At 46.8% G+C, this 17,587-nt stretch overlaps 1 protein-coding gene across 1 annotated transcript; it reads left to right on the top strand.

The window, feature by feature from the left end:
- Positions 1–619: 619 nt before the first annotated feature.
- On the top strand, positions 620–10,557 carry LOC139255344 (neurotensin receptor type 1-like). The gene is made up of 3 exons (XM_070873901.1): positions 620–1,514; positions 3,129–3,332; positions 10,415–10,557. The coding sequence occupies exons 1-3, from the start codon at positions 620–622 to the stop codon at positions 10,555–10,557; spliced, it is 1,242 nt and encodes a 413-aa protein (XP_070730002.1).
- Positions 10,558–17,587: the final 7,030 nt, after the last annotated feature.

The raw sequence follows: 17,587 nt of genomic DNA, 5'->3' as shown, positions 1-17,587 counted from the left end.
GATGGCAACTAATCTAATAACTGTTCTTTCCTTCAGTTGTTGCTGTTTACTGTGAAAGGGAAACACCGCAGGATGTATCAGGAGTGAGAGGCTACCTGAGTGTCCCCACTTCGACTCACTCATTGATAACCAGTGCTGCCTGGCTGCTGCTATAGGAATACCCGCCTGTGGATCACTTGGGACAATCTGTGAAAAGAAAAGTGTACAGGACAACTGATGGCAGATGCATTAGGCCAGCCAGTGCTCCTGATTAAACTATGAGAAAAGGAAGTAAATGCAAGTTTATCTATATATAAAAGGAAACATGTTCTGCTGATTTGAGAATGGAACTGGAATAAATAAGTCACTGCCAATCTAAGCAAATCTCTCAACTCCATCCAACTTATCACAAATATTATTTCGATTTTCCATTGAATATGTTAATACCAACATTCCAAAGTTATTAGATATGACAGACAATCACTTGTGCAAACCATGACTAGTGCAGCCTAACCTTGAGGTGCCCATGTCATTACACTGACCTGCATTACACCAACATCACTACATGGCTTTTATTGGATCAAAATTAAATTCCAGTTGACTTTAAATTGAACTCCAGTATTGGGAAATGAATTGGTCTATGACTGGTCGTGTGGATCCTTGCATGAGACACATCAAGTCCTTCAATAATGATTCAGACCCATGGAATTCAATTGAACTCAGTAAAAATTCACCAAGTCAACAGCACCTGTTGATTGGGTCCAAGCAGCAGGAGCCAGGCTATGTAACAATTCCGGTCACTGTATTTTATGCTTTACTTTTTCTCTTTGGTGTATTTGCAAATGGTTTGAGCATTCTGACACTGCTAAGAAATGGACGGATGAAGGTCAGTGCCACTCGCTTCTACCTCCTCAGCCTGGCACTGGCAGATCTGCTGCTCTTGCTGACCATACCAGTGACAGTGTACAGGTACTACTGGCAGTACTACCCCTGGCTGCTCAGTGACCCCATCTGCAAACTCTACTTCATGGTCCGACAGATCTACTGTGCCATAACCAGCTGGACTATAATTGCCTTTACTGCTGAGCGATATATTGCAATTTGCCATCCCATGTGGTCAATCACTGGTCTACGGCAGTCTCGAATGGTCTATTTGTTGGCAGTTATCTGGGTCATGTCAGTCACCTCTTCTGTGCCATTTGCCATTGTTTATGGACAATCAGCGGCCTGTATCCTTGATTATACTGCCAAGTCACAGGATAAGACTATCTTCTACTCTACAGTGTGTGAGATGATTGAGCAAGAACCATTCACCATCTACAAGACTGTGATCCAAATGAGGAGTGTCCTCTGCTTCTTGGTTCCACTCACCGTGATCATCATCTTTCACCTGCTTATATTTCGACATTTAAGTGTGAATAGTCGCCAGCGGGAGAAGATGGGATTGATGCATCCATGGAGAGGTCAATGCACAAACCCCCTCACTAGTTCTGGAAATCTGCCTGGAACAGAAAGAAAGGCCCTTCAGCTGATGGGTGAGTGAACATTTTCATCATCATCCTTTGCAACTATCAGGCACAATCCTCTTTCATCACATAATAGGACGAAACGTTACCTTGTGACATGGGTTCGTAATTGGCTGGGAGGTAGGAGACAAATATTGGCATAATGGGTATGTACGTTGATTAGCGGGATGTGACAAGTGGTGTTCCCCAGGGATCTGTACCAGGGCCTCAGATTTTCACCATATTTATCAATAACTTGGATGAGTTATAAATCCAAGTTTGCAGTTAACACTAAGTTAGGAGGCACACAGTAAGTTGAGTGGATAGGAGCATTTATCTCAAGGGGGCTGTAATTCAAAAGTGAGGAAGTTATGCTTCAGTTGTACAGAGCCTTGGTCAGACTGCACCTGGAGTACTGAGTCCAGTTTTGGGCTCCGAACCTCAGGAAAGATATATTGTCCTTGGAAGGGATGCAGCGCAGATTGAGCAAAATTCTACCAGGGTTTAAATTATCAGGACAGGTTGCATAAACTTAGCTTGTCTTTCCTTGAGTTCAGAAGGTTGAGTGATGATCTAGTCAAGGTGTTTAAAATGATTAAGGGATTCGATAGGATAGATGCAGAGAAGCTTTTTCCCTTGGCGAGGAATCCAGAAAAAGGGAACATAATCTTAAAATTAGAGCTAGACCATTTAGGAGTGAAATTAGGAAACACTTTTCCACACAGTGGGTAGTGGAAATCTAGAACTCTCTCTCCCAAAAGAAGCAGAGGGAAGATGAGAATTTTTTTAACGCAATTGTTATAATCTGGAATGCATGGCCTGAAAGGGTCATGGAAGCAGATTCAATAGCAGCTTTCAAAGGGCAAAAATTTGCAGGGTAAAAGAGGGGAAATTTTAATGACTCTGTAGAATTGTATAACTTGGGGGAGGGGGATGATGATGGGACATTTCACCTGAGGTGGGCACAGACTGGGAAGGAATGTGCAAATCTCCTTGCCTGTATAGCTCGGCAGCGTATTGTGCTGCATCTTTTAGGGAGAGATGAACAGGTCAATAGTGAATTAATGTTAAACATTTTGAAACCTGTTATTAGAATATGTGTTTGGTGCTAATTAGATGTCGATGGGCGACTGCTGGGATCACTCCCACTCACTGGTGTGCTGCTTTAAACTCAAAAGGCAAAGGTCTCTACATCAAAGAGGCTGCTAGAACACAGACACCAATAAGTAGCTTTTTTATTATTTACTCCTTTAGGAGACAAATGAAATAGTAAAAATATAACCTGTTTGAGATGAAAGCTATGCTTCTGCTGTTAGTTGCCTGGAAACCATCTCTATAGTGGTTCCATGCAGTTACCATGGGAAACTAAATGGCTCCATGAATAGCAGGCTGGTGGCCCCATCCTTTCATTCGCAGTCACAGCACCATGCAATAATAATGGAAGTGGCAGCAATCAGGCTGTGTTAGATTGATGCCACATTGTAAGTGTGGTGATGCAGAAAGGGCAGCTCTGCTGTTAAGGTATGGCAGATTCCTCATGGTATGAAATAGGTCGAGTCCTCATGATGCGAAGGTTGAATGTTATTCAGCGGGTCATCAGCACAGCATGCAGGGACATTGATTGTGTCTTTTTTCTCATTTCAGGAGCTGTTATTGTTGCCTTTTTCGTTTGTAACTTTCCTGATACTGCTGCCACCCTGATGCACATTTACACGGAGAACTGGACGACAAGTATTCACACTATTTACACCTGGCTGAAGTCATACTTGTCACTGCCACTGTGGTATGTAAACAGTGCCCTAGACCCCATCCTCTTCTGCATTTCCTCTTCCTCCTTCCGCAGTGCTGGCAAGGACAGCCTTTGGCCCTTACTCCCTTGGATCAGCAAGTCTCTGAATGGTCACAAGCTACATGTTTCATACATCAGCCTCTCCCAGAGCTGGGTCAGGAATCAGCTGACAGTGCCTTCCCTCACACGGAGGTCCACCTGGTCTCTGAGTTCCTGCAGTGGAAAACTCACTGATCCATTTAACGCACAAAGAGGTCTCCAGCTGCTTTCCTTGAAGGATCTCTTAGAGCAGAGTGACCAGCAGACCCCCTCCCTCAAGGGTTTCAGACCAGCAGACCCCCTCTCTCAGGGGTCTATCAGACCAGCAGACCCCCTCTCTCAGGGGTCTATCAGACCAGCAGACCCTCTCTCTCAGGGGTCTATCAGACCAGCAGACCCCCTCACTCAGGGGTCTATCAGACCAGCAGACCCCCTCTCTCAGGGGTCTATCAGACCAGCAGACCCCCTCTCTCAGGGGTCTATCAGACCAGCAGACCCCCTCTCTCAGGGGTCTATCAGACCAGCGGACCCACTCCCTCAGCGGTTTATCAGACCAGCAGACCCCCTCACTCAGGGGTCTATCAGACCAGCAGACCCCCTCACTCAGGGGTCTCTCAGATCAGACCCTCTCCCTCAGGAGTCTATCAGATCAGACCCTCTCCTCGATGGGTCTTTTAGCAGAGTGGAGACCAGCATCTCCGTTTTATGAAGTATCTTTCAGTAGAGCAGAGATCACAAACTCTTCACCTTGAAGGGTCTCTCAGATCAGCAACTCCTCTCTTATTCATTCACATTATGCTCCAAATAACAGAGACCTAGACATCTAAATTGAAAAATGTATTTCTAACTCCTCATTGTGCAGATTAAATGGTTCAGTGGATAAATGCCCCCTTATGTGTTACTAAGCCATGTAGACCAAGCAAGTGCCAGGTTCAGTTCCAAGTTTGGGCAATAGTAGGAACACCATAATTGGCTTCAGCATCCCTGACCGAATGAAGGGAACGTCACCCAGGATTCCTGATCATTATCCATTGTGGACATCAAATGAGGGCAGGGTTGTGATTAACCATGATATGCACCATGGGATACAGTCTGCTGACACTCCCAGTCTGCACTCACACATGAGATGTGTGCAGTATCTCTGGAAGCGTATTCTAGTGACAGTCGCAGCCTTTAGAAGGAGGGGGGAGAGAAAACCTCTATTAGTGTTAGGAACTGAGCAGTGAGCACAATTTTCAGTGTTGAAATTTAACAGTTTATCCTCTGCACAATATTTAATTAGGTCGGCTGGGTGATTGACACACAAAAAAAACTCAACATTATTCAGGGATGTCCAAACCAAATTACTGAGAAATCCACAAGACAAAGGTTCTGTTTGCCCAATATGGATGGCACATTCTCACCAGAGGATATAACGCTCTTATCTAAGTCCAGTGCATTCCAACCTATCAGGTTAGCAGAGCCAGAACTTAGGGATCCGCCAATTGTAGACAGGGGTATTGCTGGAGTTTAACCAGTTAAAACCAGTCAAGCAAGGACCACTCACCTATTAGGGCATTGGCCTGCAGGATTATCTAAAACCAGCTGGAAAATATCTCAGCACCAGTGACAGGTCTACCTTCCACTAGTTAGAAGTACAGATCAGCAGCAGTTGCTTTCCCCTCTGCTAGCCAATCATGATCAGCACCAAGGCCTGAATGCATGACCAAGTGTTCTCACAACTAGGCTCCATATAGTACCTTTCAGCAGCTGTCATCATCTCAGAGCTTTCTTATCAGCTATATGACAGACATCTGCCTTCAGTGTGGCCAATAGAGGCATGCCCAAGGTATTTTCTGACAGGTCAGTGTAGGTCACAGGCCTCCCTCTAAATGTTTCCTCTTTTTGCCACAAATCCTTGCAGCCCGAGGAAACCCCTTCTTCCCATGGCTATTTCTGAACCATGGTGGAAAGGTTGTTTGTTCTTGGGATGTGAGCGACATTGATAAGGCAGCATCTATTGCCATCCCTAGTTACTCTGAGGGCATTAAGAGTCAACCACATAGAAAGAAGAAAGAATTTGCATTTCTATAGCACCTTTCACGACCTCAGGACGATCCAAAGTGCTTTATGAAATACTTTTGAAGTGTAGTCACTGTTGTAATGCAGGAAATGCAGCAGCCAATTTGCGCACAGCAAAGTGGGACCACAGTCACATGTAAGCCAAATTGGGTAGGGGTGGCAGGTTCCCTTCCTTGAAGGACATTATTGACCAATCAAGTTTTTACAACAATCCATCAGCTTCGTGATCATTTCTCCTGGTGCCAGCCCATCAATTATCATATTTATTGAATTCAATTTTACAACTTGCCATGGTGGGATTTGAACTCACAACCTTTAGGTGACTAATCCAATATCACAAGGCTGCCAAACCCTTATATACTCCACAAGCCTAACCTGCATTGGGACTCAGCTTTCATTAAAGAAAGGATAGGAAAACAAAAGTGCTCTTCGCAAAATCGAACATTAGTGCCAGGTGGTGCGGGACTGGGAACCACAGCTCCTGTAAAGGGATGGAAGCCCAGCATCATTACACGCTCACACATCAATCCTTCTCACACTGTGCACTGTATGTGTATGTGTAAATATATTTAAATATTTGATGTAATTTAGAGCTGATAGATTACCAGAATAGAAAATGCTGGAAATACTCAGCAGGTCAGGCAGCATCTGTGGAGAGAGAAACAGAGTTAACATTTCAGGTCCATGACATTTCATCAGAACTGGAAAAAGTTAGAGATGTAAAAGGGAGTCATCTAATCTCTCCTGCCTTCCACCCTACCACAGACCTAGAATCATAGGGCCCATGTTTCCACAAGAAAAAAAACGGGCACCCCTCCGAGCTGGGCGCCCGTTTTTCGCGCCTAAAACGGCGCCTAAAAAAATCCTCGGTATTCTCCACCGACTTACAGGTCCTGTGGCACTGGGCGCAGCACAGCACGAGCTGTGGGGGGGCGGAGCCAGGTCCCTGCGCTGAAAACAGTGCCGGGACCTCTGCACATGCGCGCTACAGTCGGCACGCAAGTGCAGTAGCTCCAGGCGCCGAACTGTGTGGGAGGGGCCCGAAGCACGCAGCCCCTAGCCCTGGCTGAATGGCCTCACTGGGGCTGCGTGAATGAGGCTCCTCCCACAGCCAGCTCCTGCTCCCCCCCCGACCAGACCCGACACTCGCTCCCCCTCCGCCGACCAGACCCGACCCGACACCCACTCTCCCCCCCGACCCGACACCCGCTCCCCCCCGCCCCAGACCCGACACCCGCTCCCCCCCCCCCCCGACCCGACCCGACCCGACACCCGCGCCCCCCCCCCCGGACTCGACACCTGCTCCTGTTCCCCGACCCCCCCCCCTCTCTTCTCCCCCCCCCCTCTCTCTTCTCCCCCCCTCTCTCTTCTCCCCCCCTCTCCCTTCTCCCTCCCTCCCCTTCTCCCCCCTCCCCTTCTCCCCCCCCCTCTCCCCCCATCCCCTCTCCCCCCCCTCCCCTCTCCCCCCCCTCTCACCCCTCCCCTCTCCCCCCCTCCCCTCTCCCCTCCCTCCCCTCTCTCCTCCCTCCCCTCTCCCCCCCCTCTCCCTCCCCTCTCCCCCCCTCTCCCCCCCTCCCCTCTCCCCTCCCTCCCCTCCCTCCCGTCTCCCTCCCCTCCCCCCCCTCTCCCCCCTCCCCTCTCCCTCCCTCCCCTCTCCTCTCCCCCCCTCTCCTCTCCCCCTCCTCCCCTCCCTCCCCTCTCCCCCCCTCTCCCTCCCCTCTCCCCCCCTCCCCCCCTCTCCCTCCCCCTCCCCCCCTCCCCCCCTCCCCCCTCTCCCTCCCCCCCATCCCCCTCCTCCCTTCTTCTCCCCCTCCCTTCTCCTCCCCCTCCTTTCTCCTCCCCCTCCCTTCTCTTCCCCCTCCCCCTCCCTTCTCCTCCCCCTCCCTTCTCTTCCCCCTCCCTTCTCCTCCCCCTCTCCCTCCCCTCCCCTCCCCCTCCCCTCCCCCTCTCCCTCCCCTCCCCCTCCCCCTCTCCTCTCCCTCCCTCTCTCGCTCAGCGGCACGGACAGCTGCAGAATTCTCCCTTGCTGAAGCACTTTCACACAGGTAGGAAGATGGTTTATTTAATCTTTTCTTGGCTTATAAATGTTTATTCAGGTTGGATTTATTTGTATAATATTTGTAGAAGTATAAATAAGGATTTATTGTAGAATTTAATGACTTCCCTTTCCCCCCCCACCTCGTTCTGGACGCCTAATTTGTAACCTGCGCCTGATTTTTTAATGTGTAGAACAGGTTTTTTCAGTTCTACAAAAATCTTCACTGGCTCCATTCTACTTTAGTTTGGAGTACGTTTTCACTGTGGAAACTTTCAAATCAGGCGTCAGTGGCCGGACACGCCCCCTTTTGAAGAAAAAATTCTGTTCTAAACTAGAACTGTTCTACCTGACTAGAACTGCAGAAAAAAAAATGTGGAGAATTGCGATTTCTAAAATAGTCCGTTCTCCACCAGTTGCTCCTAAAAATTAGGCGCGAATCATGTGGAAACTTGGGCCCATAGAATGGTTGCCACACAGAAGGAGGCCATTTGGCCCATCAAGCCCATGCTGGCTCTCTGCAAGAGCACTTCAGCCAGTTCCATTCCCCCGTCCTTTCCCCGTAGACCTGCATTTTTTTCCTTCAGGTACTTCTCCAATTCCTTTTTCAAAGCCATGTTTGAATCTGCCTCCATCACCTTCTCAGGCAGTGCATTCCAAATCCTAACCACTCGCTGAGTAAAAAGGTTTTTCCTCATGTCATCTTTGATTCTTCTGCTAATCACCTTAAATCTTTGTCCTCTGGTTCCCCACCCATCCGCCAATGGGAACAGTTTCTCTCTATCTACTCTGTCTAGACCCCTCATGATTTTGAACACTTCTATCAAATCTCCTCTCAACCTTCTCTGCTCTAGGGAACAATCCTAGCTTCTCCAGTCTATCTACGTAACTGAAGTTCCTCGTCCCTGGAACCATTCTTCCTACATTACAACAGTGACTACACTTCAAAATTACTTCATTGACTGTAAAGCACTTTGGAACGTCCAGTGGTTGCGAAAAGCACTATACAAATGCAAGCCTTTCTTTTTAAATATTTTCTGCACCCGTTCTAAGGCTTTCACATCCTTCCTAAAGTGTAGTGCCCAGAATTGGGCACAATACTTCCCTTTTATTCTTTCCTCCCCTTTCCCTACATCTCCATTTGCTTAAAACATGTTCCACCTCTAACTTTTTCCAGTTTTGATGAAAGGTCATCGGCCTGAAATGTTAACTCTGTTTCTCTCTCCACCTGATGAGTATTTCCAGCATTTTCTGTTTATCGCTCAGATTTGCAGCATCCCCAGTATTTTGCTTTTGCTTCATAGGATCATTGAAATTTACAGTATGGAAGGAGGCCATTTCAGCCCAGCATGTCTGCGCCGGCCGACCAAGAGCTATCCAGCCTAATCCCACCTTCCAGCTCTTGGTCTGTAGCCAGTTTTATAATGTTGGGTTCCCACTCATAACTCAGAAATCTAGACTGCTGTTCTATCAACAACTAGGGGGCATAAGTTTAAAGTAAATGGTGAATGTTTAGAGAGGATTTGAGGGGAAATTTCTTCACCCAGAGGGTTGTGGGGGTCTGGAACTCACTGCCTGAAAGGGTGGTAGAGGCAGAAACCCTCACTACATTTAAAAAGTACTTGGATGTGCACTTGAAGTGCCGTAGCCTGCAGGGTTACGGACCTAGAGCTAGAAAGTGGGATTAGGCTGGATAGCCTCTTGTTGGCCGGCATGGACACGATGGGCCGAAATGACCTCCTTCCGTGCTGTAAATTTCGATGATGGTCTCTCTTCCTGGTCCAGTCTGTTCCTAGGGCAGCCCCTGCCGATTGTACAGCCCAGCATTGGCTATTTAGTATGTGTGATTCAATGATCTCCCACTCTGTGGAAGAGCCTGTGATGTCAAGAACCATATTGTACAGAAAATAAAACAGAAATGTCACCCCTCCCCCAATATACAGGAGTAACACTTGGGGACCTGTTCTAATCTGAAAGCCATTATTTCTACGATAGTTGGAAAGATATGGCTTCTTTGGGTACCTGTTATCATGGAATGTAGGTACAGAAGCAACTTTCTCACTACTACACATTGGGTTTCAGCAATCAAACAGCAAAGAAGTGAGACAGGCCAAGGGATGGTGTCCGAGCAGACAGCTCAAGTTGAGGCATCAGCACAAGTGTGATGGGCTGAATCACATGTCTGTCTCGTGATTTCTGAGATTCTATGATTGGCTTGTTGCTAACTTCTGACATGTGACCCTGCCTCTTCCCATCCCATGCCTGTCATGTGACCCTCCTCCTCCCTTTCTCATCATGTGACCCACCTTCCCCCTTTCCTGCCATGTGACCCCCTTCCCTCCCCACTCCTTTCATGTGACCCCCCTCCCTCCCCCACTCTGGTCATGTGACTCTCCTCCCTCCCCCACTCACGCCTTCCTTCTAAACCCATGTCTTTGGGAAATTGCTTCCTTTCTGACTTATGCCACAGGAGACTGTTTCCCTCACAACCAGTTGCTTTGTATGTAATGTGTGCATGTTTACTCAATATTAATAAAGTAACAGATTTGTTAACAATGCTCAGTCTTGCTTTTTAAATTCCTAATTGCCCTGAGAAGTTGGTGGTGGGCCTTCTCCTTGAACTGCTGCAGTCCATGTGGTGAAAGTGCTTCCACTATGGTGTTAGATCGCGAGTTCCATGTTTATGACCCAGCAATGATGAAGGAACACCGTTTTATATGCCCAAGTCAGGATTGTGTGTGATTTGGAAGAGAACTTGGAGGTGATGATGTTCCCTCAATATTGCTGCTCTTGTTCTTAATAGTGGTCAAGGTCGCAGGGGAGGGAGGTGTTGTAACAGTAACTTTGGTGACTGCATCTTGTTGATTGTACATACTGCAGCTGCAGTGCACTGATGATGGGGGTGAATTTTGTCGGTGTAGATGGACAGCGAATCCAGTGGAAAAGAAAATTGGGTGAAGATGTAATTCTGGCTTCCAATTCGCTATTGCCCATTTTGTGCTACAGCTAAGACCAACGTCATCCGCACTGAGTCTAGTGACAAGAGCAGCAATCAAGTGAACTGCTCTGTCCTGGATGGTATCAAGCTTCTTGTTGGGGTTGCACCTATCCAGGCAAGTGGTAAGAATTGCATCACACACCTGACTTAAGCCTTGTACATAGTGGAGATGTTCTGAAAGATGTTCTTTGTAGCCATGGTGTTGATCTGGCTGGTGCAGTTCAGCTTTTGGTGAATGCTGAGCCCCAGGATGTTTATGGTGGAGAAATCAGCAAAGATGATGCCGCTGAAGGTCAAGGGGGCATAGCTAGATTTTCTCTTGTTCAAGATGGTCATTATCTGGCACTTAAGTGGCACAAATGTTACCTGCCAATTGTCAGCCTAAGCCAGATCCTATTGTATCCATCATTGGAGGAGTTGTGAATGGATCTGACACTGTGGAATCATCATCAAGCACCCTGACTCCTGACCAAATGACGGAGGAAAAGTCATTGATGAGGCAGCTGAAGATGGATGGGTTGAGGACACTTCACTTAGGAACTCCTGCAGTGATATCCTGGGGCTGAGATGATTGGCCTCTGACAACCATCCTCCTTTGCATCAGGTTCCTCCAGCTGTTAAAATGTTTTCTCTTTGACCACCACTGACTTCAGTTTTGCTAGTGCTCCTTGGTGCCGTAATTGGTTGAATCTTGTCTTGCTGTTGAGGGCAGTGATTCTCATCTCTTCTCTGGCATTCAGCTCTTGCATTTCCATCTTGTGCTGAGTGGTTCTAGCGGAACCCGAACTGAAGATCATTGAGCAAGCTATGCTGCACTATTGATTACTCCTTGCATCATTTTAGTGTTGATTGGGCAGAGGATGATAGGGCAGTAAGTAATTGGCTGGTTAGTACTTTACAGACTGACAGTGACTGACCCACCAACCCACGTGGTGCATCTGCAGAGTCCACCCAGGCAGCCATTAGCCTGCAAGCAGATCATGAGTGTATTGAATGGTTCTGTATTGCAGGATAACTGTGTGATGGGATTCGTGGAATTGTGGGGAAAATCTGCATCCAGTTCCCACACAGAAATGCTCCTGGGATTTTGCACAAACACTGTTGCTATATTTTCCACTTTATCGTATGCTACAACCACACAAAATAGGAATTCCAATCTATAGGTCCACTGCATCATCTTTCTTGCCCCCAGATCTCTCCTTTTCTTTCCTGAAGGTGCTGACTCTTGCAGGGGTAAGATTCCGCAGGTGCTAGTCACATTTTGGAACCTGGAGCCAATTTATCCATATGTTACCTAGACATGTGAGTTTTAGCAAGTTACTTGACTGTAAAGGCCTGATCCTGTCCATACAAGACCTCAACACCAGTAAAGTCCGAAGGTGGGGATCAGAAAATGGTTAAATTGCATAAGTTTATTTTAATTCATTCAGGGGATGTGCGTGTCACTGGCAAGGCCAGCATTTATTGCCCATCTCTAATTGCCCTTGAGAAGGTGGTGGTGTGAGCCACCATTTCAGAGGGCAGTTAAGAGTCAACCATATTGCTGTTGGTCTGGAGTCACATATAGGCCAGACCAGGTAAGGACGGCAGATTTTTTTCCCCCAAGGACAATAGTGAACCAGATGGGCTTTTACAACAATCTGGTAGTTTCATGGTCACCATACTAGCTCTTTTTTTATTCCCGATCTATTTAATTAACTGAATTTAAATTCCCCAGCTGCCGTGATTGGATTTAACTTATGTCTCCGGATCATTAGTCTAGGTCTCTGAATTACTAGTCCAGTAACATTATCACTATGCTACCGTAACCTGTGTAGTGATATGCGGAGGAGACAAAAGAAGGCATAATGGGAGAATTCAAAGAAATAAAAGACGTATACAAGACATGAGAGTGTATGAAGATCTAAAAGGGGATTGGAAATTAGAATGGGAAAAATGGAAAACTGGATTATGTGCTCAAGTCTCAAGTGGGGCTTGAACTACAACCTTTGATTCAGAAGTAAGATGGCTACCACTGAGCCAAGGCTGATACTGAGCCCAGATGAGTGGAATATTATGCGGTCAGTTCCTAAAGTTTGTTGGAAATAAAGTGTCAATAAAGTGTTGTTGTATCTACCAATTGGACCATTTGTCCATTCTATTTCCAACAGACAACATCCCGCAATAAAAGGAATATGTCAATAGTGAAACTGCATTGACAAACCATAGAGATTACACATGTAGGAGTCTGACAGATGGTGCCTTGGCTTATCTGCTTTTTAAGTGCAGTAATTATAGTTTAAACATTAATTGGCAAATAAAGATGATAGATTTTCTTTCAAGACAGGATTTATTGTACAATGTTAAACTGAGCCTCATCACAGCAACCTGAGTTCATTCCTGCTGATTTAGGCATTTCCCAATTTAATCGAATTTCTGGAGGGAAAGGCGTAACTACAGGGATAACTGCCATAAAGAGAAATTCCCCTAATTCCAAAAGGTAATGGTGTGAAAGCTCTGGTGTAATAAAGCAGATACCTTGTGATCAAATCATCTGATACACAGAGTTACAGTACGTATTTAGAGCTAGCACTTGGATTGGTTTCATCAATCATCATGCTCTGGGTATAATCCTTGTATACCAGTAAAGAATACATCTCTAACCTTGTAACAAAACTGATAGATGCCAATCAGTAAGGGAGAAAAAAGGGGCACGACATTTGGTGGGAAATCCCCTAGCTTCCTTGATCATCTGTTTTCAGGACAATGCCCAGCGACACACTATATCAACTCAGATGGTTCTCACTACTTTTCCTCAATGTTCTCTGCTCCTCTCCCATGATTATAGTGTTCCAGCCTCCAGTACCCCAGGCAATGGGCCATTCTTCATGTAAGCCCAAACAGCAAGTTCGGCAAGGCATTCAATCACAACTGAACAAAATTGCTGCCCTCACTCTTGGTTCATGCACATGCACTTTCCAGCAGCCTAGCGATCAAGACTGAGTACTCTAGCCGATCTGCTCCTGCTCTAGCCAAAGGTGCACGAATTATATTGCCTCTACTGCTACCCTAGCTGAGACCTGCTAGTTAAGGGCAGACTGGAAATTAAATCTTTTGGGTGACACAGTTTAATACCTGTCAGTTGAGCCAACAGGTAAGTAGCTCAGCTCTCATCGTCTGAATTTAATTACTCCCACTCTTACTCGCTCTTCTTGGCTGGCACTGCATACCTGGAATGGGCTGGAAATCAGTGCTCATATCTTGATCAAGGATGTGGTGCCATTGGTTACAAGGAGGCATGCGAGTATGGCCTAAGCTTCTCTCCCTTGGACTTTTTTTCCCCCCATCTACTCTCCCCAAGTTGGAGCTTGTCATGTTGAAACCCACAGTGAAGCACTTGATTGGAGACTGAAAGCTCAAAGATTAGGAATAGATGCAACTGTGAATATTGATGCAAATGTACTTTATCTATGTAACAGATAATGGAACTGCAGTTGTTCACTCTGCTCAGCTACTCTAAGTGCTCCAATCATTGAGCAAACAGATGGACAATAACATGTCACTGATTTCCTGGTGAGCTCATTTCTATTAGCCTCTTCCAAGCTCCTATTTCACATTTTGTGTTATCTGAGCCTCTGTTAATCTCGGTTCAAAATTGAAGTGTTTCTTCAGAGCCTGCAAGTCTGCTGAATATTTATTTGCTCCAAGTTAAGAACTTGTTGAAATTTCCATTTAAGCTGAGCATCTTTCAAGGTTATAGCTTGCAACACAGGGATTAAAGGATTGCATTGATGGTGAATGATCCTGACCATGACAGTTTCAGAAAGCAAACAAGACCTTGCTAACAAAGGACATAATTACAGCTTTAGAAAGAAGGCTTATTGTCATGTATTCAACTATCATTGTAACCCATGTGCAAGGGGAGCTTGGGGTGTGGGTTCGAATCCATACTCTCCTGAGGTTCTGTACATGCGATTTATGAGGATGGGTGAGTAATGAGGCACCAGACACAGTGGGTAAGAGTGCAAAATGGCTAATGTTGTTTATTTAGAATAGTAAACACAAAGATAGAGGGCATAGGAAGAGGTCATAAATAGCAGTAATGGCACAATCTCACTCAACAACATGAAAAATTCTCGCAACAGGGAAGGGGAAGATAAGAGGTTGAAACATTCCACTCACACACAACCCCACCTCCCACTTCCACCCTTCTTACCAATTCCTATCCTAAATTGAGTCTGTGAGGGGGTTTGGGCTATACTCAGAATCCTATCAACTCCACGGTTCTGGGGGCACTTATTTCAGCTCGGGGTCCCTCTGGGGTGGGTTTTACATTGTTGGTCGGTTTGGTTTTCCTCCTCGATGTTGCGTCGGTTTCTTCTATTTGCCTCTCGGTTGGCTCCTAAGCAAAAACCTGCTGGAGTTAAGCACATCTTCCCCAGAGCGAGGGCCCTGTGAAAAGCTGACTCAACTCCCCTTTAACTCAACTCAACCACAACGAAAACTGACTCCCACCTCCTTAACTCAACTCTACAACTCAATGCAAAAGCTGACTCCAACCTCCAACCTCTAACTCCCAACCTCCAACCCCCAACCCACTTGTGTGTTTTTGCAGCTTTTTCTTATAGTCCGTTCATCTTCGTGCCAAAACTGCATGCCATTATCTTGGGTCTTCCTTGAATAAAAAAAGAGTGTGAATGGCAGTTCGATGTGTATCGATCTGTCTGGAATGGGAGATTAGCCACACCTCCTGTATCCAGTCGCTTGCTGATGGGGTGAATGAAGATGATTGTTCACTATCTCAACAGAGGTGCCACTCTGTCTGGGCTAGCCAAAATGATTGCATCAGACCTGTGGGCCTTTGTTTAATTATTCAAACTGATACCCTTTGTGTTGCCTTGTGTATTACTGGGAAGATTTTGCCTGGACATGTTGCCTCTTCTGTGAGGGTTTTACACGAAAAGCTGGAGAAATGTCCTTTTAAAATATAAAGTTGTCTTGTATCCATTTTCCTGGAAGAACCAAATGTACACTCTTCGCCATTACGGTAGCTGGCTCATCCCCCGTCCGGTTCCGTGCCCCTGCAACACTGTCTGTTACTGTACAGGGTGGCCAGAGTCCCATCATCCTCCACGGTTTACAGGCTGTTGGCTGCAGTTGGTCATTTTAAACATGGCATCTTCCCATTCTCCCTGCCACATGTCTCCGTGGTTGGTTTTGCAGAACCTTACAGTCCCCCGTTAAAACACTCTGCCTCGGGTGTTTTCAAAATGTGAAGCAAAACCTTTTTCCTCTCACAGAGCCAATCTTCCCAAATCTTACCTAAACCCACGATAAAACATTAACATACACCAATGGTATTCATACATTTGGAATCAATACAATACTGAAAATGTAAAAATGCTTCTCAACCAATACCCTTCACCAAAATCATAAAAGTACATAGTATCACACATCATAGTATTGCAGATAGGGAGGTACGGACCTTTTACAAGGGAGAGACTTTTCTTTACAGTGCAATATATTCGGCTCGTACAACCAGTCCGTCATACTGCATAGACTTTGCTAGCCCCACCCTTTTCGTTTGGCCTTTGACTTGGCCTCCCGCATAGCTATTTCGATTTTTAAACGACGGCCCTTTCTCCTAAGCTGGCAGTGAATCGCCAGCAAATCGGCTACGATCATCAGCTGTGCCACTACCAGGGCGTGAGAGAGGATGCGGTCCCAGGCCGGGACCTCTACGTCCAACCCCCAATTTCATCACAGCCTTGAATTTAAGTCAGCTATCTGGGCTCCCAATTTTCCTGTATTTTTGTTGTAGGGTGAAATAATGTTTCTGGGATTTTTGTGCTGCTTTGAACAGATCTGTCAGGTGCTCTGGTAACAATGGAATGTGGTATCCAAAATGTGCTACATAATTGTCCATGCTATTAATCATTGATGCCCCGGTGTTGAAACCGGTAAAAACATCATTCCAGATCCCTCTTCTGTGTCTTTTCGGTTTGACGTTGTCTTTGGGTTGTAGACAGTACAGCAAAGTCATATTCAAATAGCCAAAATCGAGCTCATAGAATGTCTTGAACATTTCTCGAAGGAGAGCTTGACAGAGGCATTCTGTCTCTTTTGGGCACCACTCAGGTAGGTGCCCCTCGGTAAGGTTTAGGATGACGGAGGCCACGGTGGAGTGGACCCCCTGGTATAGCAGCTTGTCCGTGGGAACCAAAACCAAACCGTTCTCTGGTCCCTGGGTGGTGGTAGGGCATCTGTCCGTGTCAGTTGGTTCGGTCGGGGCTGTGGGCAAGGGCTGTCTGGGGTGTGCGCTTAACTCGGTGGCATGGATGGAGCTGGGGTGGCTTACTATGCTTGCAACCATGCTCCGGTCCCATCCCATCCCCTCCCCTTCATCCCGCCACTGTCAGGAGAACGCTATGGAGATGCCTGCCGGGCATATTTTCTGTGATCCCCACATGCACGCACACACACTCCTAACTCCGCCTCCCACAATTTATCCCAACACACACTCACTCCCCCCTGGGTGCCCGTGATGGTCCGGTAGGTGCTGTTGTCCAGTCTCTCCCAATCTGCTGTCGGATTTCCCATGTCCTTGCTCAGCTTCCTGAGCCACCACCACCTTCCCACCGGGGTGTGCCCCTTATAGGTCAGGCGAACCCTCTTCCCAACCACTACCCTAACCCGGGATGCGGTCACCTCAATGCTGGGGCAGGAGACTGATGCTTCCCCATACGTGACCCCGGTGTGGCTGGAGTATCTAATGGAATTGGACCCCAACCACCCTGGCCACCTTCCCCTGTGGGTATATATTGTGGTCCCCTCTACCCCTGGTGTCCCTTCTCCTGTGGTGACAGTCGGTGCCTGTCCCCCCTGAGCATCCAACAATAATGGCTTCTTCAGTCTCTCCCCGGTAGCCGATGCACATTCTGATGTAGGTGCACAGGAGCAGAATTTTCCTCATCTCTGGTTCCTCTTCTGAAAGACAAAACCTCATTTGGTTCAAAAACCCTGAGCCCCCTGGCTCATCCCTCCCCCATTTTCCACTCTGTCTACACCTCACAGTACCCCTGCACGGGTTTAAACTGTGTGTGCCTATCGGTCTGACCGCAAACCGCAATTTTACTGTGGAAGTCAAGGGGTTTCAACTAATAAACACTTGAAACAACAAACAAACCTTACACAAAAGAGGA

This window comes from Pristiophorus japonicus, chromosome 3 (genome assembly GCF_044704955.1).
Source record: "Pristiophorus japonicus isolate sPriJap1 chromosome 3, sPriJap1.hap1, whole genome shotgun sequence".
NCBI classification, from domain to species: Eukaryota; Metazoa; Chordata; class Chondrichthyes; family Pristiophoridae; genus Pristiophorus; species Pristiophorus japonicus.
The sequence above is the reverse complement of the archived record's forward strand: the minus strand, read 5'-3'. Positions and strand labels throughout refer to the sequence as shown.

Coding starts and splice junctions, on each gene's coding strand:
- LOC139255344 (XM_070873901.1), top strand. CDS start 620: ATGACTGGTCGTGTGGATCCTTGCATGAGACACATCAAGTCCTTCAAT. Junction 1,515..3,128: donor AAAGGCCCTTCAGCTGATGG/GTGAGTGAACAT, acceptor TTCTCATTTCAG/GAGCTGTTATTGTTGCCTTT. Junction 3,333..10,414: donor TTCCTCCTTCCGCAGTGCTG/GCAAGGACAGCC, acceptor TTTGTGCTACAG/CTAAGACCAACGTCATCCGC.